Source organism: Oryza glaberrima, chromosome 7 (assembly GCF_000147395.1).
Source record: "Oryza glaberrima chromosome 7, OglaRS2, whole genome shotgun sequence".
In the NCBI taxonomy this organism is placed as follows: Eukaryota; Viridiplantae; Streptophyta; class Magnoliopsida; order Poales; family Poaceae; genus Oryza; species Oryza glaberrima.
In genome coordinates, this window is record NC_068332.1 from 19,634,044 (window position 1) to 19,658,542 (window position 24,499).

A 24,499-nucleotide genomic window follows, 5' to 3' on the forward strand; every position below is an offset into this window, starting at 1 on the left:
TTACAAGACATTTTTAGTTTTCTTTAATTTGATTATATTGTGGAATAAACGTAGTAGCAACATCTATAACATCTTTCATTAAATCTAACATTAAATATATTTTGATACATTTTTATAAAAAAATACTTCAACATTTTTCTATAAACTCTGCTTTGACTTAAAAAAAATCAAAACATCTTATAATACAATAAGGAAGGAGTACCTAACAAAATAAATTAATATGCAATATATCATTCTCTACAAACATATAAGTTCAAATTTAAATTCAACATGTTATAACAAATTAAACTCTAAGTAATATATTTGTAGTCAAATTTGTCTCTTTTTTTTACAATTTATACTAGTTGAATTTAAATTTAATATATGCTTGTTGAATGCTTCCTCCGTTCAAAAACTATTAGAGATTTAGATGGATGTGGCAGTACATCCTAGTAGTACGAATCTGACCACTCAAAATATAAGAGATTTAGGATGGACGGGGTACATTCTAATATTTCGAATTCGGACAGGAACCTGGCCAGATTTCAAAGTCGTAATGCTAGAATGTGTCCCATTCATCCTAAATCTCTTATATTTTAGGTGACCAGATTCGTACTATTAGGATGTGTCACATCCATTCAAAATCCATTATATCTTGAGATAGAGAAAGGAATATATTTCATACAAATCATTCTTGTCGTTCTTTTTTTAAAAAAGTTATAATCACCTTAGTTTATGTGTAATAAACGAGTGATCATTCACTTGATGATTAACTCAGGTGATTAAAAAAGATAGAGATAGGCTGCAGCTTCCACGTCAAAATCATAAAAACAGCTGGAACGAAAGGTAAGGGAGAACATAGTGTTGTCCACTTGGACACGAACAAAAAACCGAACCGAGTACGTACTCAAGTTGTTACTACTTACTACTAGTATATATATCGAAACAAGTGCATGGATTATGCCCAAAACTGTGCACGCATGTGTTGGCCTTTCTGAGTTCTGAACTCCTGATGATGTTATCAAGCGCGTACGTACGAACGTACGTACGTAAGCTCAAATTTTCAAAAAAAATATTGCCGGGTTTTGTATGAGAAGACAGAGTTAAAACCTGTGTACGTACCTAGCTGCCGTGCTGGTCAGAGGGGAGGAAAAATAAAAGGGAGAGAGGTCAAGGAGAGCATCGATCGAGTATATATGAGACAGTGATCAAGTGGTGGACAGCCAAACTTGATGGGGATAGCAACGGTGAAATGAAATCAGCAGCTGACGAGCTCGCCCACTGATACTCTAATAACTTTTTTTCGAGGGGAAGATACTCTAATAACTGAGATGTTCCATTTGAGTTATTTATTAGTTTATTTATGTTTCTTTGGAAAGAACCAGCGGAGTTGTTTAAGTTTTTCTGAGGAAGGGTTAGCACAAAAGAAAAGAGAGAAGTCTGTACTTTAGTCCGTAATTTCTGACCAAATCATGCCCGTTGAATATAGTATTTCAGCAAATCCATATTAACTAAGTGCAATTTGCTCCGAATCAGTTCGTGTGCTTCCTAAACCTGCCTAAACTCACACACATACTCTCGTTCTTTTTATTTAACACTTTATAATTGGTGTCCTTAGACATCTAATTTTTTTAACAGTTCATCAGATTCTTTACCATTAGCAGAATTGGACACATGAAAGCTACACCACTTGATTTGTCATTATTGCACAGTTCTTGTAACTTGTTTAATTAGAGTTAGTAATAGGTATTTCTAAATAGCGGTCTAAATTCTGTTCTGGAGAACTAGAAAGGTGAAAAAAAAATCAAAACCGAATAGCATAGACAGATATATTGGATTTTACTTTTGTTTGCTTTGAACCAACAATTCAAATTCCTTTCTAAGGAAAAAAAAACAAACATAATCAGAGTTAGATGCTTGTCGAATGGTAAAGCATTTTTCAGTGTTGAGCGGTCCACCGTATTCATTTAGATCCACTCCAAGTGTGATCTTTGTAAAACTTACCAGAGAAGTTACATTGAAGAGGGTGACATATCTTTGCATGTTCTACTGATTACCAATATCCTAAAATCGATGCAAACCACGAATTAAATTTAAAAATATATTGTTTATTTATAATTTTCTTATAAACATTCAGGATACAATTTTTTTTACAAAAGTATACCATCGTCGCTGGATGAAAGCACGAAAACGATACGGTATCGCTGATCCACTATGCGAGAATGACGTGGGGGTGACGATGCGCCACGGTTTCGTATTGGTTAGCCGCGAGAGCGTACGGTCTCGCACATTGCTTGTGCGAGACCGCACGGCATGGCTGCGACAGGGCCAATAATTAATGTTTAATCACATTTATTAGCGACTAATTAATCCCTAATCATCATTAATTAACCACTAATTATGGTAATCAATCACTAGTTAAACGAAACCATTGGACAACACATTCGGTATCGCTGTTTCATTATGCGACATTGTTTCGGTCTAGCTCTTTCCTTTCGCGAGACTGTTCGGTCTCGCTCTTTTCATCTGCGAGACCGCGCGGTCTCGCACCATTGCTGCACGATACCGCAGCAATATCGTCCGTATCGTCATACCCACGTCATTTTCGCACAACGATCGTGTGAGATCGGACGTATATTTCTGCCAAAACAATTGTATCCCGAATATTTTTGTTAAAAAAATAAATGAACAGTATATTTTTAAATTTCTTTCTGCAAACCACCTGCTTTTATATTTACTCATGTGGTTTTTCTATATGTTCAATATGAAAAAGATATAGGACATGAATATATAAAGACAGTTGATGGTACATATGAAAGTTCTCATATAAGGGAAGTCCAAAGAAGTAAAATTGAACAGACTCAGAGTTAGATGCTTGTTGAATGGTAGCATGCATCTGCAGTGGTAGTATTTTTTCAGTGTTAAACCTCGCGGTCCACCATATTCATATAGATATAGCCCAAGTGTGGTCTTTTTAAAGTTCACCAAGAAAGTTATATTAAAGAGGTTGACGCATCCTTGCCAATTATACCGATTACCAACATCCTAAGATGTAAACCACTCGCTTTTCTATTTACTCAAGTGATTTTTCTATATGTTCAATATGAAGAATATATATGACATGAATATGTAAAGACAGTTGGTAATACATATGAAAGTTCTCATATAAGGTAAGTCCAAAAATATTTGACACAATTGGATTAGTTCAAGAACAATATTATTTATTACAAAAGTTAAACAATACAATCTTTTATCTATGCACCTAGAATGGAATAATGTTTGCTAGTAAGATATGGGTAGCAACATATACAAGGGCAACAATTACAAAGATAATTGGCAACAAAACGACAAGAATGATTGGCCTCTTTGCCCATCTCCCCATGATTGCTAGTGCAAATGGGTAAAGGAGAAACATAACCCACATGTTGAATAGGAGTCCCATTGCAGCATGTCTCTTCTGTGCTATCGTCCATACTCCCATATATACTGCCGTCTTTCCAATAGCTACACCAATGGCACCGATATTAGCAACTAAAACTACCATTGTTGGGATTAACATGGGAACCCATCTCATCTCATATAAGTCAGCAAATTTATCGTTGGTGTCAGCGGTTGTTTGCTTTGAAGTGACTCTAAAATGTATACCCTTCTTTGTGAGAAGATTGACCACCATATGAAGCACAGCTGTTGGGTAAGCACTCGTTGAGCCGATCATGAAGAACTGCTCATTGCGCCAATAATCTAACCATGTGATCCCTGCCCACTTTATCTCGAGCCATCCGATCATATGAATCATCAAAATGATCACGAGAAGGTACACCACATACCTAGTGAATGGCCTCTGAATATATACTTCATCGGGGATAAGCCACATCACAGGGCTGATAGCATAGAGTAAAATGAAGAGTGATGTCACCGGGTAGATTGTCATATTGAGGTATGAGACACGCTGGAGAGGTTGGAGCCGACGACCTCCAATAAGTGGGTTATTGTGGGAGAAGAACATCTCTAGGGATCCACCAGACCAACGTACAATTTGGTGAAGACGTTCTGTTAGATTTATAGGTGCAGTGCCACAGAATGCATCATGCTCCATGGTGCAATACATGGATCGCCAACCTTGCCCATGGATGCGAAAACCCGTGACTATATCTTCTGTGGCTATGTCATATATGTATCCAACACCCTTGCCCCAATCGGTTTCTTTGTCGAATGAAGCTGACACAACCATCTCCAGCTCATTGACAAATATGTCATTGACCGGTGATGGTGTAGCAAATCGGTCTTGGTTTAGGGCTTCTAACACTGACTCTAATAAGAGTATGGAGTTACCAAACTTGCTAGCTTCAGGTGTGATGTTGTCTTGTCTCCAATGAGGAGGATCAATACCATAGAGAGCTAAGCGACGGAACATGCAACCAGTACCAAGGTATGAAGGTCCTTGGAGACCATTTAGGGCAAGCATTGTGCCATCAAAGAATACACGATTATGATTGCCATATCGGTCTTTTGGGTCAACATTGTCAAAGCGTTGTGGGAACTGAACAAAGGCAGTATTATCACCTTCTCTTTGGTCAAGCATGAAACAAATTGCTGCACGGAGGGCTTGAGAATTGTTGATGTAGTGATCACAATCAAAGTTGATGATGAATTGTGCATTGGAGAGTAGAGCAGAGGCACGAAGTTGCGCATTTAATGCACCCGCCTTCTTATTATGATCATAATTTGGGTTCTTTCCACGAGACACATATACAAGCATCGGGATGCGCACATCAGTGGCATTAAAATTGAGATTGTTGCCCGTGCTATCCTTCAGGCTAAGATTGTGGCCATGGATGGGATGGTCCAACACAACCTGTTCAAATTGATAAATATGTAGGTCATGTTAATGGAAAATTTATGGTGAATCCACTTAACAAGGTAATTGCGGATTGCACAATATGATATTATCCCCTTAGTAATACATTAGAAAAAAAAATTAAGGTGGAGTTATGTACCTTAACAATTCCAGCATGGTGTCCTTTCCTGTGATTTTCTATTGGCTCAATCCACGTGCCTGGCCATTGGGTCCCATTAGCCATCCAAGTCGCATTTGGTGCTCCTTGATCAGTTTTCATACTATTGTAAACATCTGATCGTTTACGAATAGTCTCAGGAAGTGCTTCCAATCGCACCTTGAACTCATCATACTCAAGATGCACAATCCTAGAGTCATTCTTGAACTCCTCTGGTGCACTTCCAGTGTACGATGGTGCCTCGAGCTCAAAGTAGCTCTCTGGGGATCTAGGCTCAATGCAATGCTTCCGGCAAAATGGAACCCATAGAGTAGCAAATTTGGCTGTCTCAACCAATGCTTCATATAGGATCAATGCTCCACTATCATCAGAGAGATAGCAGGCTGACCTATCAACAGGGTAGTCAGCCGCAAGAATAGAGAGAACACAATTCATGGTGTATAGAACCGGTTCGTCGATTGGATCAGCGGTGGTGACGAAAACATCGATGCCGGGAAGTCTGTAGCTTCCGTCGGCGAGATCACAGTACTGCCTTAGGGCAGTAAGGTCAGGTATGGTTTTGACCGGATTGAACTTTGGGAGTTGGTTAAGTAGCCATGAAAAACCAAACCAAACATCACCGGCGACTGACATTGTCCAGAACCACATTATGTCAGAATTATTGTGCCTGATCCGCCATCCGAAGAAGAGGAGAACGGCAATCAAGCGTGCAAAGATCAGAGCCCTGTAAGAGATTAAAAAAAACATGATCCGACTGTAGTTAATTTCTATTGAAACGAAGGCTGAATTTTATTTATTATCTTAAAAACAATTATTTCTAGAAATGCAAGTAAATGCACATGCCCAGGTGACCAGAAAGGGTAAATATTCTTGATCCAATTATAAGCTGCAAAGACATTATTGGAAACATGAGGCCGTACTGTGGGTTACTACGAGTCAACGGATTATCACTGAAAGAAATCCGGGAGCAGAATATATATCACTCACGATCCATCCAAATGATCAACGTGCTCATTGACTTGCATATATATACTTCATTCTACCAACTAGAAAACGCATACATTCCCGGCTTAACTAATTTTTAGATACTTCTATTATTAGATACTCCCCCGTTTCACAATGTAAGTCATTCTAGTATTTTTCACATTTATATTGATATTAATAAATCTAAACATATATATCTATCTAGATTCATTAACATCAAGATAAATGTGGGAAATACTAAAATAACTTATACAGAGGAAGTAACAAAAGTATAGCGTCCAGATTCTGTATCTAGCAAGCTCAGTACTAATAATAATCTTTATGCATAAAAAGATTTTCATTGCAATGTCGCTGATTTTTCGATCGTACACTCGATCGGATGTACGTACCTGTACGGGTGCAGGAGGGAGCCCTTGACCCTGTACGACCTGAACAGCAGCGGCCGGCGGCCGTCCTCGCCGCCGCACTCCTTCGCCGCGCGCCACTCCCCCTTATCGGCGGCGGCCCAGTGCTTCCCCTTGGCGCCGCCGCCGCCGCCGGCGGCCGCCTTCCTCTCCGCGCCGCCGATGCTGCTCGTGCGGCTCACTAGCAGCGGGTCGATGAGGCTGCTGCTGCCATTGCTGTCCTCACCACCGCCGGCGACCGACGCCGGCGAAGCCATGACGAGCACTCTATAGAGCTCACTGGCAAGCTTAAGCCAGTGCAAGTGTGCTGCCCTACTGGTACTTGAAGCTGAAGAGAGTGTGCAGATGCACCATGTATATATAGTACTGTACTAGTGACTGATCGTTGGGTTGAATGAATATTTGCGTGCATCCAGATCTGCGTGCGCCGCAACTATCGTCTATCGATTGATCGGTCGCCTCGCCTCACCAAACGTGTTACTCCCTCCATATATTAATTTATATATATGACGCCGTTGATTTTTCAATCAATGTTTGACCATTCGTTTTATTTAAAATATTTATATAAATATGAAAATATTTATGTCATGTTTAAAGAACATTTGATGACGAATCAAGTCATAATAAAATAAATAATAATTATATAAATTTTTTTAATAAGATAAATTATCAAACGTTGAAAAAAAGTCAACAGTGTCATGCATTAGTACGTTGCTTCGTCTGAGCACTAAACAAACCACTGATGAACAAAACGTGCAGCAGAATGCATAAGCATGTTGCGTCCATGTGCCTGCAGGCTGACCCAAAAAACGCACTTGTCTGCAGTGCTTTGCATGCATGCTCTGTACTGTCTTACGTCTTGTCAGGCTAATTAATAAATATCGCCATATGGTTACTTTGGTTAATAAGCTGCATTGCTAATCAGCTGAATTAACTGTGCCACTGTAATATATAAGCTCAGGTTATTTGTGAAAGTCAACTTTTGCCGCCTTAATTACGGCCTGGTGTTATTCAGTCGTCGTCGATCGAGCATGTGGGTGCAACGATCAGATCGTTGGAGATGGATCTACCTATGCAAGTTGCAGTTAAGCAGAAGTAGCTTAATTAGATCACCGTGCATGCATGAGAGAGAGATCGATCCAGTGCGAGGGGACGACCAGAAATCTGGCAGCATAGATTTTAATTGTTTGCTTCTCTCTTGTTTTTGTTAAACAAATCGGAAATCCAGTATGATTCTCTCTTTGCAGATCTGCAGAGAGTACTGATTTTGTTGTTAATCAGTGTACAAGTTGGTGCATATAAGTTAGTTTATACCTCAATGTGTTGCATGTTGTGTGTTGATTTTTTTTTTTTACTCATTGAGATCTGGTGATGCCGGTTATAAGTATATACTGCTAGAATCCAAATTGATCTCACAGAACTGAGGGAGATAAAATAAATGGCCAGATCTTATATTGATCGAAATAAGAGTTCACACACTGCTCGGAGAAGCATCTCTGTGGTGAATTAATCTATGTACTACTACTCCCTCCGTTTTATGTTTACTACTACTCAATTCGTCTCAAAATATAGCAACCTAAAATTAAATAAGATATATCCTAATATAACGAATCCGGACAACACCTAAGACTAGACGAGACACCTCCTAGTACTACAAATCTGAATAACATATATGATCGGACGTGAGACACATCAAAGTACTACGAATCTGGATATGTTCTGTCCAAATTGAGTATATCCAGATTCACAATATTAGGATCTGTTTTGTTCGATTTTAAGTTGCTATATTTTGGAATGTATGTAGTAAATTAGATAACATATCCTAGTATGCAAATCTAGATATATTCTATCCAAATTGATCATGTCTAAATTCACAGTACTACGATGCATTTCGTCTGGTTCTAGGTGGTTGTATTTATGAACTGAGGTAGTAAATCATATGGGTTTTGTTAAACCTTTTAAAGTTTAAAACCAAGTTTGTAAAAAATTAGCAATATTTTGATATACGAAACAAGCACACTATAAAAATATATTAATAGTTGATTTGAATGAAACTTAGGCTGCGTTCGTTACATTGGGTTGGGAACATTACCCTTCGGCACGAAAAACGGAGCAGTCCATTAGCACGTGACTAATTAAGTATTTGCTAATTTTTTTCAAAATGGATCAATATAATTTTTTAAAGCAACTTTCGTATAAAAACTTATTGTAAAAAAACGCACCGTTTAGCAGTTTGAAAAGCATGCGTGCGGAAAACGAGGTACATGGTTGGTGTTATACATATTGCTGTGTTTTCCAATAAACTTAGTTAAAGTTGAAGTTTGAGACTATTATAATATGGAATAGAGAGGTAGTATTCAAATGCTATATATATATATATATATATATATATATATATATATATATATATATATATATATATATATTGTTCATAATTGCGGATGCATATACAAGAACATTTTGGAAAGATTTTATATGCACAACGTCATGGATATTAATTATCTTGGACTATATCTCTTGAACATGTGTGATCGATGTGTTAGCTAGTGTCACAATTGTGGTAGCATATAAATTAATGTGACGGTACGTCTTTCGTAGATGTCACTTCGTGTACTTCTTTTTCTATGTTTAATGTAAATAGTTAAGATAGTTTGAAAAAAATGATTGTATACAGAATATAGTAATATCTACCACTCCATCAAAAATCTCAAATTCAACATATACATTAAGAGGGAAAAAAAATCAGGTATGAATACTACAACTACTATTTATATGCTGAATTTGTTTTTTATATCTCACTGTATGAGTTGAGTTTGAACCTTATATTGGTTAATCTTTAGACAATTCGAAACCATTTACGAACTTGAGATTTACAATAGCAGACAGGGCATTATACTAGTATGTGTTCACAATGGCAGTACTGCAGTTTGCCAGGCATGTGTACATGCATGTTTGAAATTTATGCACCACATTACCAGCTACAGTCATCTAAAAAAGAAATAGATCTGTAGATGTAGGAGTACTGTTAAAGCAGGTATAATAGCAGGCTATAAACCAGCTGCAAACATATTTTAATAAGATAAAAGATGAGAGAGAATAGCAGCGGGCTACAAGTCTGTAGCCAGCTGCAGCACGGACTCCAAGACGCAATGTGTGTATGGCAGTGGGACCATGTGCTAATAGTATAGTAAGCAACTATTGTATGAATTGGCTATTAGATTGGCTACAAATGAATTGGAGCCAGTAGTTGGCTATACTATTAACCTTGCTCTTAGAACTGTATTAAATCAGCTATGATCAGTAGACCGTCTAGTCTGGTTTACTAATTACAAGTCCAAACGAATCTTAATTCCTGTTCTTCTGACCTCTTAATTATTATACCAACATGCTCATCAAAACTCGAGAGTCCGATTTGATCAGATGCAAAGATTAACCTCAAGGTGAATGTCAAAAAAGAACAAAACCATACATGTAGATTGCTATCAGTACATGTCAAATCAAAGAGTGTATACTTAATTTTTAATACAGTATTAATGGGTGGATCTTAGAGTGTTAAAGGTAATTACATGGTACACCAATTTAGTCCATCTCTGACAAGCTAACATGTAGGCGGCCGGGTTAGGAACTGAGGGAGATCTAGTTAATTCAGAGGCGACGATGCGTGTGCATCACATGTGTTTTAGCCGTCCATGTGACAATGCATCAAGCTGGAATAATCGATTGGCTAGCTGATACAGCTAATGCAAGCCAAGAAGTCGATGGTTTCTTGTGTTAGTCTTTCTTTTTAAAATTTTGAGATGAGTTTTGGTCATTTTGCTTGGCGTTAATTCCCTAATCACGTGATCTTGGCGAGACGAGTTAGGCGTACTAATGAAGGCATTAACTAAAGTTCTTACTAGTAATATATATATAAACTCGCACTTCATGATTTTGGTACACGTGAGATACGGCCCAACACGCTCCCCGAATCCCGCTCCGGCCCATTCCTGGTAATCCCCGTTCCGGCCCAAAAGAAGGTGCTATATTTAGTTGGGCCGTACTCACAACATCTTTTTAAGGGCCGAGGAAGATGTCCGCACTCGTCGTCGTCTTCCTCTCGCCGCTCCAACCCCAGGACCCCCAGGTACGCGCGGCGCGCCTCCTCTTCCACTCCGCTAGCTCCTCTCGAACTGGCTGCACCGCTGCTTTCCCCATTTGGTTGACCTCCGCGCGGCGGCTGACCAGCCTCCAACGCGTCATGCCGGGTTTTTTTTTTTTTTTTTTTTTTTTTTTTTTTTTTTTTTTTTTGGTGGGGGTGGGGGTGGGTGGGGGGGGGGGGGGGGTTGCCTTTTCATTGTTAGCTCACTAACCGTGTGATTGGATCATTGAAAAATTGTAATAGCTGTGTGGTGAGCATATATTTTCTGGGGGATTTTGTGCCGGAGTCCGCCATTCGGCTGTTGGTTGCGCGTCAATGGGGGAATCGGTACATTGGCTAGTAATCCGGAAAATCTGGCATTGAAGAGAGTTGTGCGAATTGGTTCTGGACTTCCCACGGGAACTAGAGTGATTTCATCATGATATAGAGTAGTAGCAGGTAGTAGCAGGATGGCCGGATGACTTTGAGGCCCCTTTCTCGTACACAAGGCCCGCTCTCCATAGGTCGTTTCGTGACATGTGTTTTTACGAGGGGCCAGCGAGTAACATTTTTTTTAAGTAGGCCTAAAATTCGCTCTCGAGGAAAGTTGAACCCAGGATCTAGAGGTGCTACTTGAGCATTGTAACCGCTTCAATGAACTATTAAAGGAATTTTAGAAGTTCGAATAACACAATGGTGAATTGGTTTAAATCAAGGTTTGAGATTTCGGATTTGCGAGTGGGTCCCAGCAGAAAATGTCTCTGGCCAAAAATTCCAAGTTTGTATTTATTTAGCGAAAAGTTGTCCAATTTGTAAAAAAAAAAATCTGAAAATTTCGTTTAACAGTTGCTTGCATTCCGTTTAATTTTTCATTGTTATGTGATTTTGCAACATCCATACAAGAGTTCTTAGACTCAACACCCTACAGAACGGCTCACTTCACCAGTAACTTAGGCTCACAACCACGCACCCACAGCATTAAGGATACTTGCAACAAAAGCTCATAAAAGAGACACAAAGCATTAAAAGTTCGAGTAACAGAATGGTCAATTGGTTTGCCTCAATTTTTGAAATTTCGGATTTACCAGTTGGTCCCAGCAGAAAATGTCTCTGGCCCAAAATTGCGAGTCTATTTATTTAGCGAAAAGTTGTTCAGTTTGAAAAAAAAATCTGAAAATTTCTTTTTGCGGTTGCTTGCATTTCGTTTATTTTTTTGGTTCGAAAATGTAAAAACCCTGGTTTACTAGACATAGATGAACATGATAGTTACTAACCAAATCTCCAGTATACAGTCACTAAATTATTCAGATAACACTATTACCATGCATTATACTAGACATTCTATGAGTAGCTGGCAGGATCATATTCTTCCACAAGGTTTTGTAGAAATGCCGGTATTGGGGGCAACCCGACATCTCGAGTACCCTGCAAGGTATGAACTATCTGCTGCATTGTTGGTCTATGAGCCTCGTTGTCCTGAATGCACCAACATGCAACCTTGCATGCTCTCTCCAGCTCTTGAACATTCGTGTCATGCATTCTATGATCAAAGACTTCAGAAATGTCACCATTGCTTATCCTGACTGCAGCCCAGACAGGAAAGTACTTTATAGTTTTACTCTCCATCAATTCTGTGTTCCTTTTGCCTGAAATTATCTCAAACAACATCATTCCATAGCTGTAGACATCTGCTTTTGACGTGATGGGAAGACCTGCGATCCATTCCGGTGCAAGATATCCTATTGTTCCTCTCATAGTTGTTAGTGCCCGACTAAAATTCCGATCCATAAGCTTAGCAAGACCGAAATCTGCCACTTTTGGGCTGAAGTCCGCATCAAAAAGTACATTTTCTGGTTTTATATCACAGTGTATGATGCATTCATGGCATTCCTCATGGAGATAATGTAATCCTTTTGCAATACCTAGAATAACTTGGAATCTTGTGTACCAGTCCAACACCTTCACATTATTAAAAAGGTGACAATCTAGAGAACCATTTACCATAAATTCATATACCAGAAGCCTTTCAGCTCCTCTCAAGCAAAAACCCTTGAGGCAAACCAGATTTGTGTGGTGAATTCGTCCTAAGGCCCTCACCTCAGTTTGAAATTGCTTCTCGCCTTGCCTCATTCCTTGAAGCTTCTTTACAGCTATCATTTTAGAGTTTGGGAGTGATCCTTTGTACACTGAACCAAAACTACCTTGCCCCAACTTATCTGAGAAATTCTTTGTGCAGTGCTGTAAAAAAGAGTAACTGTATAGGATGAGAGAATCATCATTGGAGAAAGCCTTTTGAGTTGCATTCCTTTTTCGAAACGTCCAAATTATTGCACCAAAAACACATAGTGCAACAAAGGTACTTCCCAGCACTGCAATTAGCCTCATATGATGTGTCTTATGTTCATTGTATTGAACTTGAAGATCAGATGCTGCAAGACGTACATAAATATCAATAGCATCAACATTACCATCAGACAATTGTTTAAGATCCCGGAGCTCACTATTCCAAACAATGCATTCATGTTGATGTGCATATGCAGTACAAATGCAGTTGTTCAGGCATATGGATCTGCACTCCTCCTCGCTTTGAACATTCAATTGCATTGGATTGCCTGGAACTTTGATGTTGGCAATCTTGAGAAATGCATGCTTCTCTTGTTGGTCATTATGTTTATTAGAGTCAACACAAGAGATATCTGTTTTCCTAACACAACCTTGATTCCATGCTCCAAGATCCCAGCTCCTCAAGGAAACTGGCCTGAAACCTGGCAGGCAGTAGCATTTCTCATCAAAACCTGTTTTGCAGACTCCAAAAGGCCCACAGACTGAATAAACATCACACAGAGCTGCAGGTAGAGACCATTGTACTATCCATTCCTCTGATTTGTTGGACATGTATGGCGTTGGAGTTGACGGTTAACGGTAAGAACTATTCTTGTGATTATGGATACATCCTTTGTGGTGTATATAAACTTGAGCTGGTGACTATTATTAATGAAAACATAATTGTATTCAGTATTTAGTGGCATTCCAGGGATCGATGTGAATGCTTGTCCTGTCCAGTTCCCAGACTGCCAATAAACTTTAGATTGATTCCAGAGAGAGACATATTGGTTCAATCTAATTAGATCCACATGGTTGGAGAAAGGACCTGGTGCAGGATCTTCTGGATCTTTCCAAGAAACACGATCCTGGTATTCACCGGTGATCTTATCGATCCCAAATCCCTGCCCACTCAGTATTGTGTCTGTTGGGTGATCAAAGCTTTGCCAGATTACATCAGAAGAGTTACCTTGATCCCTCAGAATAAGGTTTCCATTGTCAAGAAGAACTGCAACTATTGACTTTCTTGGTTTATTCCAAGTACCATTTGATGACCATTTTGGTTCTCCAAACTTGTTAAGGAGGACTAAATTTCCATCCTCTGATATCTTGAGCTCTGGAGATGTAGCACTTGTGACAGGATTGTCTCGGTTGGCCACCCAGATAACAGCCTTCTTTGATGTGGTTCTGAACCATATACCAACATAAAGGTTTCCAGTATTACCTGGAGAGAAGAATCCCAGCTCAAAATTTCCTTCTTTTGAGACAACAGTTGTACTACCAGAAAGAGATTGGACTCTTGAGATTGTATCAGTCAAAGCAGAAGTACTTGTGTAAAGATGGAAGATTGATAATATGAGAAAAGAAAAGGAAGAACATATCTTCCTCTTGCTGGGAGGGGCCATCCTTTTTGCATGGAAATTTGGATGTGTGGTATTCTTCTAGTTAATGCAAAAGCCACAAGGTAGAGAGTTATTTCTTCCCTCTATTGTCATCCTTCTCATTTGACTTGTCTTCCAAAATAATATTTTTTTTATGTTGTTAGTCTAGTTTCCTGTGAATTGAAGGATGCTATTGTGCCATCTGGAACAAGCACAACCATGTGTGAGCACTTGATTAGAGTTAGACACGACTTGTTCACAAATAAGTCCAGACACAGAATGTGAAACGGACATCCTCTTTTTTTTGACTAAAGAACGGACATCCTCTTTCAAACTCTGAATTCTTCTCCTAGTTGCTTCTGTTTTACTGCTGTTCTGGTGATTCAAACCAAATAATGTCTTCTTTTAAGCATCATATATAGCGATATAACTCACCTTTAGTAAGTTATATATCATATTTGTCCTAGTAGTAATATGTTCTTCAATTGCAACGCTGTTTTGGCCATTGAATCATCAGATGTTTTTGGTGGTTCATCTTGTTATTCAAGTGTAAAAGGCAGAAACATGATAAAGCTGTGCATCACCAGGAGCATAGATGGTTTATTTGGCAATCACTTATTTTTTCTTTTCATGTAATTGCATAGAATCTGCTGTGCATCATGCTGTAGTTTCGATTTCAGTTTTACATCTTTCTTAATGTTGTTTTTCATGTGATTATGCATCTGTAGTCATCAGTCTGTACACCTGCACAGGCTAGTATTTTTATTGTTATGTGATTTTGGAACATCATTATTTATATTTATGAATAATTTAATTTAATATATTGAGAAAACTCTATCTAAACAACAAGAAAATTCCTTGCCAGCACTTTTTTAAATCTTCTGAGAATACAGTACACTTATATTTTTCCTCTTTGCCAACGAAGTTATTACTTTGGGTGTGGATACTTTTGTAATTTGTTGCAGCATGATGCTTATATTTAGTATGGAAGTTTAGTTTTTAAACTCTGGAAATTAAAACCTAATAAATCTTTTTTTTCATGATTACTTACAGCCTAAGAACATTTTTAAGACAAGATTAGTATGTAAGCTAGCTACATATTACTCTAGGTATGCTTTAGTTGTATGCCTTAATTCATACTGATTGGGCAGATAGTGTAAATCAACTTGATTAGAACATGGGAATCGAAAATAAATCTAATTATTCTGTGTATATTTATATGTTCAGACCTTGTATACATAGAGTTACTATGAACTGAACTTCGATTTGTTTTTCCAGGCCATGTGCGCCCAGGAAACAGATTCATGGATGCCTTCTGGTTCTTATCTTCATATTGTGTGCAATGCATGGAACGCATGCTTCTGAGTTTTGACTATTACTTTAAAAACTACTACTACTCTGATACTTATTATCTATTGCATGTAGGCCGTAGACGAAAACATTAAATCAAATTTGACGGTCATGGTTTCCTTTTTTAAAGATTAATGTGCTCATGTTTAGCCATTTTTTTTATTATTGTGTGAATTTATTTCTTTTAGAATTTTTAAGATTAATGTGAGGGCTTGTTATTAGTATAACAAAACTTCAGCCGGGGTTCTTCTACTGGCCTGCCAAAAAACTATTTTGTAAATTTACAGGATAACAATGGTGTAATTACTCAGATGATGGCATTTGGCCCTTAAGAATTTGAAAAATATTTAACCAGTGCAGATGTTAAAGAAAATATAGCTACTCCCTCCGTCCTAAAATATAAACATTTTTTAACCCTGACATGGTCTCCGAGATACTACTTTGACCAACAATATCTATAAAAATAAGATGTTTTAAATAAAAAGAGTTGCATATTTGATTGTTTAATAATAAATCTAGTAACATCAATTTTATATGATTGTTTTTTTTTTTGCTATTAGTGGTCAAAGTTAAAAATGTTTGACTTGTCACTGTGCTAAAAATGCTTATATTTTGGGGCGGAGGGAGTATTTATTCTCAAGTAGCTCAAGATTACCAAATTTAATCTATTCAGATTGTTATGTGCAAGCAGATCATAACACCTGAATTGAAGCACATGCTGGGACTCTTTATCAAATGTTAACATGTGCAGTCAGGCCTCCTCATAGGTTAAACATGAAAATTCTAATACATGGTGGATGGCTCAATGTGTTACTTCGTGATAGCTCAATTATGTGCTATTAATATACAGAAGGCATGGAACTACAGAACTACAGAAAAGCATAGCATATGTACAACATGAGTCACTCATATTACTCTCAAATACGTAAATGTCTTTCCCTAATCAAATTCAGGATTTTCTGATTTATGAGCTCTGAAATTGTGAACCACCTGAAGTAGAACTCTTTGTCTGCGAAGAAGCTGTGCTATTATGCATCTGCGAAGTTTGACTTGATGAAACATCTGAGAAAAAATTTATGACATCAGGGCTTTCATTAAGAACCTTCAGTGACCTTGGAACAGGAGGCATGTTGACATCAAGGAATCCCTCTAAAATTTGGACGACCTGACCCATTGTAGGTCTGGCATTTTCATCATCTTGGATACACCAGCAGGCAACCTTGCAAGCTTTTGTGAGCTCATCAGCGCTGGCATCTCCATTCAACCTGGGGTCTAACAAGGTCTGCACATCACCTTCCTGTAGTTTGTTTACAGCCAAAGTTGGGAAGAAAGAGGACTTTCCCTCCTCCCCTAGATCAGCATTCCTTCTGCCTGATATGAGTTCGAAGAGCATCATGCCATAGCTGAAGACATCTGCCTTAGGAGTAATCGGCACACCACTGATCCACTCAGGCGCAAGGTAACCCCTTGTCCCTCTCATTGTTGTCAAAACACGGCTGAAATCCCGCCCTAATAGCTTTGCTAGACCAAAGTCAGACACTTTGGGTACAAATGACTCATCCAAAAGTATGTTATCTGGCTTAACATCACAGTGTATTATGCAATCCCTACATTTTTCATGCAGGTAATTTAGGCCCCTTGCTGTTCCAAGTGCAATTTGATACCTTATGGCCCAGTTCAGTGCCGTTGTCTCACCATGGAACAGCTGCAATTCCAGGGAGCCCTTTGGCATGTACTCATAGACAAGCAGTCTTCTTGATCCTTCAGAGCAGAAACCAAGTAGGCGAACCAGATTGACATGTTGGATGGTCCCGATGGTGCTTACCTCAGCACGGAATTGCTTCTCCCCCTGGCTCAGTCCATCAAGCCTCTTCACTGCAATGGCTGTTGAATCTGGGAGCTTCCCTTTAAATACTGTGCCAAAGGCACCTCCACCCAGCTTCTCTGAGAAGTTGCTGGTGACATGCTGCAGATCACTGTACCGGAAGGCAATCAGTGCACCCCCAGTGGTCTTGGATATGCGAAGAGTCCTGTCTCGGCGGCATTTCTGGAATACGATGAACAACACAATTGCAAGGATTATCAAAGCTGCAGCAACTCCACCTACAACTGCACCAATGATCACTTTCTTGCTCTTTTTAGAGTCTGGAAGTTCAGACGCTGCAAGCCTGAGGAAAAGTGTGCCTCCTCCATTCCCATTGTATTGGTCTTGGAGGTTAATCAAGTCCCCGTGCCAAACAAAGCAGCCACTACTATTGTAAGTGTAAGCATTACAGGCGCAATTATTCAGGCAAGCAACCTGACAGGCCTGAGAACTAGCGGCCACTGCACTCTGAGCATTATCAGGTAGCCTCACACTAACCATGGAATAGAACTTATCAGGCTGAGTCTGTGCAGAGCTTGAGTTGGTTTGGCACTGCAAAGGTACGTTTCTCTTGCATCCACCAGTAAAATCCTGGAGGTCCCAATCACTCTGAAACTTCTGGCTGAACCCCTTGATGCAGTTGCAGAACGGCAGGACATTGAGGTTGCAACTTCCATATGCACCGCAGAGCCCGTACACCTCACACTGTGTCCGTGGCTGGGACCAGAACAAGATCCAATTCTCCGAGGCTGGTACCCATGTCCACTGCTTGATCTGCCCATTCACATCAATGGTGAACCGCGAGATGATCGAGTCATCCTTCATGGAGTATATGAAGTAGCTCTCCGAGACATTGTTAATGAACCGGAAGTTGTAGTTGTAACCGGCCGTCATCTCGGGCACAAGACTGAAGATATTACCGTTCCAAGGGCCGCTGGTCCAGTAAGTGATGGAGTCGTTCCACTGGATGAAGTACTGCGTTGTGCCGTTGGGATCCAGCTCAAGGGAGAACAACCCAGGGGACGGGTTTGCATTGTTCCTCCATGGCACAAGCCGCTGGCTCACACCAGTGGTCTTGTTCAGCCCCAGCTTGCCGCCCGGAAGCCAGGTGTTTGTCGGATGATCTATGCTCCTCCAGTAGACTATGGATGAATTGGTGGCATCCATGAGGTCGAGGCTACCGCCGTCCTGGATGACGGCAACGGTGGAGCTGGAGGCCACACTTATGTTGGTCGACCACAGCTGCCTGTTCTTGGATTGATCAAGGAGGACAAGATTGCCATCGCTGCCGATGGCCAAGGATGCGGTGGTCGGGTCAGACACCGGCAAGTCGCTGTTGGCCGTCCACACCGTCGTCTGCAACGGTATGTTGTTGTACCATATAGCTATGTAGTAGTTGCCGGTGCCGGAGGCGGTGTTGTTACCTTGTGGCGGGGTGTAGAATCCAAGGGCGAACCTGCCGCCCTTGGAGACGATCTTCTGCGTCCCGGACAGCGGCGCGGTGGAGTTGATGGTGTCCACCGCGGTGCAGAGAAAGATTTGGCTGAAGAGGAGGAGGAAGAAGAGAGGAGCCATGGATGGATCTTGGCAGAGCAGCCAGGGCTGAGAACCTGGGACGAATGGAAGCTGAGCTTGGCCTTTGGAGTAATTTGATTATGGTGGTTGGAACCTGAGAGGAAGGTAAGCTTGGTCTTATAACTCATATGGACAGCAAGGCTCCACTTCACGAGATATTGCAGAATGAACGCTCTTTGACCTGGCACAGTAGAGGGTTCTGCGGAAAAGGTACGTACCCGAAGACCTGGTGTTTGTTTATAGAAGAATAATCAATATGAAATGTAATATTCTGTTTAAAATTGTGGTGAATTATTAAATGGTGGGTTTTATTTTGTTTTTTTGCAGGAGGGGTGCAGAAAATTGGTTCTACAGTTTTGTTTGCGAAATAGTACTGTTCCTAGTATTAATTAATTTTGCTGCCTGTTCAACTAATCAACTTGTGTTCTAGGATTGAAGATATTCGTGTCCCCTCTTAGTAATTTATTAGTATTCACATTTGTGAACAGAGACGCCAACATCTGCTATGATGCTATCCTCTTAGTAATTTATTCTGTTGCGAAATAAATTTAAAAACTAAGAATAGTGTGAAGTCAAAGAAAGGTGTTTTGGACTTGTGGCGTGCTGGTGGCAGCAAAAGCTCCGGGGGCTCTGCGTTGACTTGGCCTTAGTTTAACGTGGCCGGTCGTTCAGAGAAACTCTTTTAAGACTTGCTAGTATTATATTTTGCTGAGGTTTCAAAATTCTCTGTGCTAATAATTTCAAACTTTGATCAGGACCAGACCATCTCCCTTTGAAGATGACCAAAATCTTGAAGTTGGCTGCCCTGTTTTCTCTCATGTGGGTTTCTAGAGACCGGGTAAGAAATGTTGCTGCAAGAAAATTAGCTGGTCATGTTGATCGGCGAATAGCACTGTCAGTGTTAGAATTGCCTGCTGATCTGTTGAAATGTTGAGTGTTACCAAGACTAACAGTATTTATAATTTTGGTTCATGGATATCTGTTCTTTCCGTAAATAACTTTCGTGTTTCTCATTGCGATCAATATAGAAAAAGCTTCTGCTGAACAGCTGGTGTGAACGTTGTCTACCTACACGTCTGTCTGCTGTTTTTTCTTACCGTCAGATTTTTGTTCTGCTTTGTTTTTGTCATATTCTAGTTTTTGTACGCATCCATTCCTTCCTGATTGCAAATTTATCAAATTAGTTGGTCAGTCCACATTTTGAAGGGCTAATCTGGTATGATATAAATCCTATGTTTCAGAAAATTGGGTGATATAAATCCCAAATCTGGGTTAAACACTCGTTGCCATGTTTTTTTATAATACTGTTGTTGCCATGTTTGAGAACAGGATTTGTTGTCGAACTTAGTGGCCCAAGCTTGACGATGACTTGACCAATGACCAGTTTCCTTCCTTAGTTCCTGTGTCGAAGCATGTCTCAGCATGTTAAATGCTCACTCATTCATTTATGACCAGTTCTCTGATATGATGCTGATATGGACCGAGAGCATTGAAGTGGCATTGATGGAGAGCAGATGGATGAACACTGATCACCATAGTGTAGAGGGGAGAGGGCCACAGACGCAACAAGGAGATACAATCATACAGATACTGGTGTTTGAATCTTCTGAAGATGAAGATGAAGATGAAGATAAAGATTAAGTGTTTCACGCAAAATGAGGTGGTAATAACGTGTGATTAATTAAGTTTTAATTATTACAAACTTGAAACATAGATTAATCTTATATTTTAGAACAACTTTTATATAGAAAGTTTTCACACGAAACACACCGTTTAGCAGTTTAAAAAGCATGTCATTTTTATCCAAAAGTTTATCCAATTTTTGTTGGAGAAAAGAACATGGCAGTATTAATCTTATAATACTAGTAGTTGGATTTTTCATCAACACGCGAAAAAGGGAGTACATGAGAGGTGGTGCGGTGCCTTGCCAGTTGCCATGCCACTGGCAAATTGCAAATTGTAAGGACGCATTCATGTGTGTCACTGCAGGTGTCCATGTGCATCGCACAAGGAGAGTGGCCTGTAGAATTTCTTGTTGATTGTTGAACATGTTGATCTGTCCTGCAGTAAAAAAGATGGTCCAGGTCTGAGTTAGGACGAGTTTGCTCAAAACTCGCACCATATTGACCGTTGGCTTTTTTAAGAAACGGCATTGATATCTGATCTGTATGAACAAATAGCAAGACTTGCATGGCCATAACCCATCCAACATGATAGATAGACTTGAAAAATATAATTGTGTTTTTTTTCATTCTTAAATTGCCCCGGCAAAAATGCCAAAATGGTAAAAAAAAATCATATTGTAATGTTTATTTTGCATCTCTAGAGTAGACAGATAGAGAGGACCCGATAAGGTAGGAGACTACATGTAGTATAGATAGTGTTGATCAACGACCTGCATTTAGTTCTTCCATAATAGTCATAAGGTTTTCGGGTACATGGGCCAAGGGCCAAGGAACATGGTATGCTTCTTACGAGAGATTTTTACAAGGTTGGGACAAAAATATCCCCGTATTCCTATGATTGGAATGATTTCTTCAATCGAGGAATACTACCTTTGACTATTTCTTGATATGCTCACCTTTCTTCTTAAATTATTGACACTAAATTCCTTAGATTTTCTTTGAACCAACCTGTTTACTTCTATTTTTATTTTACCCTCCATTGAGCACAACTCTTCATCTTTCCTAGTCCCGTCTCACCACAACCCAAATCCTAGTGCCTTCCTCCAGTCCCCCTTCCTCTTCCTCACCAGCAAGCTATTGGTAAAGAGGGGAACAGAGACCCACCCATCCAGTAGATCTAGTTGCTTAGGTTTTCAGCCAAATAAAGTTACCATCTTTCCTCGCCGTTGTCGTCAACAACGGTAGCCATCTACCTCCGTGGTTTCTTCCATGAGGGTATGATTGGCTATAAATTTCATGTTCATGATGACATTCTTTAGAATCCTCCGGCTCTCTTTGTTTCACCGGTGGTCCATTTGCCACTGGTGAGGAGCTTGTGAGGGTTGTGATTATATTGACGGATGGTGGCCTGAGAGCATATTTGGTTCAAGCTCGGGGCAAGGCCTTGCCGTTGTTTATTTAGCAGTTCTATAGATCCGTTGTTCGAGATGAAAAATTATTTAAAAGCCAATGTGTAATTCGCATTCGTCCAAATTTCTCTTGGTTCTCTGTGTATTCTCTCTTCCAATGATATTTCTGAGAGTCCATAAATATATTTTTCCAAGGCCATTATTGCGCCCATGGCGACGACGGGTGCAAGTTAGTACTGAGTACCTTACCAGGTATTGGATGAAATGCTATACTCGCAATTATCTAAGAAAGAAGACTCAGAAATAATCATATTATGGTTTTGTTAGTTATGCTTCAGCAACGCTTCTTAAGTAAACTGGTTGTCTATGAGGTAAACATATTATATTATATTCTCTCTGTCCCATAATATAAGACGCGGTCAAAGTTGACACGGTCTCCAAAGCTAATCTTTAACTTATATTTTCTCATATACAATAAGAAGATTTGTAGCAACAAAATTATAACCATATGAAAGTAAATTTAAATTTTAATATAATAATATAATTTTTAACAAATAAAATTTATTTCATATTATAAGTGTTGGTCAAATGTTTTAAAGTTTAAATCTTGAAATACATGCGCCTTATATTATGGTATGGAGTGAGTAGGAAATATTCACTGATTGCTCAGCAGGCTTGTTGACAGGTACGAGACACACCTCTTCTCAAACTCGTTAACTGGTTTTATACTCAAATCAATTAACAGTGACATGAACAGCACAAAAATCTCAAGTCTTGTCCTGTGTTGCACCATGGCAGATCATTATGTCTACTTGATTGATAAATTGGTCGATATTGCACTCTGCCGAGGAGTTGAGGATATGGATCTGACAACAAAACTAGACCAAATATATCAATGATCTGACACAGCTTGGTACAAATTCCCTTTATCCTTGTTCACCAATGGCAAGGGATTATCTCTGTTGAAACTCAAACTTGGCCAATGCACCCTTAGTATTCCCACTGGTTTTGATGGATTCAAATGCACATTTCTGATGACATGATTCAGACACTTCTTGAAAATTGCCCAAAATTGAAGAGCTTTCACCTGAACCATTGTTGGGGTGTTTCTTCCCTTAAGATTGTGTCACGGTATTTGGAGCTCAGGGACATGATGATATGCCATTGCTTTCAAATCAAATGTATCGAGCTTGTTGCTCCCATGTTGCAGAAGTCCAGATATGCAGGGCGATGCATACCAATGGTGTTTGCCTCAGTCCCGCCCATTGAGCATGCCTGGCTGGATTGTCATGATCATGAGTATGCTGGCTCTTTTGAGTTCTTTATCCGTCCTAAAATATAATAACCTAGAACCAGATGAGACATTTCCTAATACTATGAATTTATACATTTCCGTGTGTTATTGGCTCAATGAAACTTTGTTTGAGGGTTTTGGTGTAACTACTGGCTTTCTGTTCTGGAAATGCTATCACGTCAAAATTAGGGGAAACGGCACTCCGTTTCCTACTTATTTTTCTGTTTTAGAGAAACAATGTTTACCCTCTAGTTGTAACTTGGATGATTGCATCTCGAGTGGACCTAGGAGTGAAAACAGTACAGAAATTTCCAAGATTTTCGGCTGCCGTTTCCAGTTTGCATCGCCCGTTTCAGTCGGTATCGGTAACTATCGGTGGTGGAAATGGAAACGGTAATATCTTTCGAAAATGGTAGTGGAAATGGGATGGAGGTTTTTTTTGACCGTTTTGTCGGTAACCGTATTTGTACGGTAATTTCCGTCAAAATTCCAAATGTTCCTCAGCAGCTTAGCCAACCCAACCCATCGGAAGCCCATGAAAAAAGGAAGCCTGGTAGTCTTGCAGCCCATAAAAAAAGGGAAGTGACTAGGTAAAATGGTATTAACCTTATGACGTGGCATGTGGATTTTGTTGAACTTTGGTCTCCTCAACTTATCGATGTTGAAGTATTGTTAAACTTTATTTATATTGTTCATCAAACTTCTTATCATATCATTAATCATCATATAATAGTGTTATGTGGAGTGTGATGATACAAGAATAAAGTTAAAAAGTCATCTTCGTGTATAGTTAAATGTGTGCTATGCCACACTCTGCTAATTCCGTCGACTTCCGACCAATATCGGTATATTCCGTTCCGACGGTCCCATTTCCAATATACTGATATCGTTACTGTTTTCGGGTCTACCGTTCCGATTCCGTTTTCGAGAAAAAAAATATGAAAATGAAAATGCTATAGGATTTCCCGACCGTTTTCATCCCTAAGTGGACCTATTCTGTGGTATTTTTTTTCTGGGTGAACTTTTTTCTTGTCGTTTTTAATTTTCGACTTCCAAGTTCTAACCCTGTGCTATTAGGTCTGCTTGTAACTTTCGTATTTCCGAGTTTAACTACAGTGTTTTATTTCCATGGATTTTGCTTTCATTTAAGGGCCCAATTTATAATTAAGATGTAAATTT

General features: G+C 39.5%; 4 protein-coding genes across 4 annotated transcripts; 1 reads left to right on the forward strand and 3 right to left on the reverse strand.

Moving 5' to 3' along the window:
- Positions 1–3,179: 3,179 nt before the first annotated feature.
- Positions 3,180–6,679, reverse strand: LOC127780055 (probable mixed-linked glucan synthase 3). The gene is made up of 3 exons (XM_052307012.1): positions 6,368–6,679; positions 4,977–5,718; positions 3,180–4,834 (listed from the first exon to the last, which is right to left on the reverse strand). Exons 1-3 carry the CDS (start codon positions 6,637–6,639, stop codon positions 3,242–3,244), a joined length of 2,607 nt encoding a protein of 868 aa, XP_052162972.1. The 5' UTR covers positions 6,640–6,679; the 3' UTR covers positions 3,180–3,241.
- Positions 6,680–11,724: 5,045 nt separating this feature from the next.
- Positions 11,725–13,529, reverse strand: LOC127779146 (G-type lectin S-receptor-like serine/threonine-protein kinase At2g19130). The gene has a single exon (XM_052305855.1). It carries the CDS (start codon positions 13,392–13,394, stop codon positions 11,841–11,843), a length of 1,554 nt encoding a protein of 517 aa, XP_052161815.1. The 5' UTR covers positions 13,395–13,529; the 3' UTR covers positions 11,725–11,840.
- A 2,751-nt stretch (positions 13,530–16,280) lies between these two features.
- LOC127779145 (G-type lectin S-receptor-like serine/threonine-protein kinase At2g19130) lies at positions 16,281–19,080 on the reverse strand. Its single transcript, XM_052305854.1, has one exon. The coding sequence runs from the start codon at positions 18,990–18,992 to the stop codon at positions 16,518–16,520; it is 2,475 nt and encodes an 824-aa protein (XP_052161814.1). The 5' UTR covers positions 18,993–19,080; the 3' UTR covers positions 16,281–16,517.
- Positions 19,073–21,046, forward strand: LOC127779147 (uncharacterized). The gene is made up of 3 exons (XM_052305857.1): positions 19,073–19,202; positions 19,748–19,830; positions 20,448–21,046. Exons 1-3 carry the CDS (start codon positions 19,121–19,123, stop codon positions 20,631–20,633), a joined length of 351 nt encoding a protein of 116 aa, XP_052161817.1. The 5' UTR covers positions 19,073–19,120; the 3' UTR covers positions 20,634–21,046.
- The last annotated feature ends 3,453 nt before the right edge of the window (positions 21,047–24,499 follow it).

Bases quoted from the DNA above. Each gene is read 5' to 3' on its own strand.
- LOC127780055 (XM_052307012.1), bottom strand. From the start codon at position 6,639: ATGGCTTCGCCGGCGTCGGTCGCCGGCGGTGGTGAGGACAGCAATGGC. The intron at 5,719-6,367 runs GTACGTACATCC...AATCTCTTACAG, and splicing joins TCCCTCCTGCACCCGTACAG to GGCTCTGATCTTTGCACGCT. The intron at 4,835-4,976 runs GTACATAACTCC...CAATTTGAACAG, and splicing joins ACCATGCTGGAATTGTTAAG to GTTGTGTTGGACCATCCCAT.
- LOC127779146 (XM_052305855.1), bottom strand. From the start codon at position 13,394: ATGTCCAACAAATCAGAGGAATGGATAGTACAATGGTCTCTACCTGCA.
- LOC127779145 (XM_052305854.1), bottom strand. From the start codon at position 18,992: ATGGCTCCTCTCTTCTTCCTCCTCCTCTTCAGCCAAATCTTTCTCTGC.
- LOC127779147 (XM_052305857.1), top strand. From the start codon at position 19,121: ATGGACAGCAAGGCTCCACTTCACGAGATATTGCAGAATGAACGCTCT. The intron at 19,203-19,747 runs GTACGTACCCGA...AACTTTGATCAG, and splicing joins TAGAGGGTTCTGCGGAAAAG to GACCAGACCATCTCCCTTTG. The intron at 19,831-20,447 runs GTAAGAAATGTT...ATTTATGACCAG, and splicing joins TGTGGGTTTCTAGAGACCGG to TTCTCTGATATGATGCTGAT.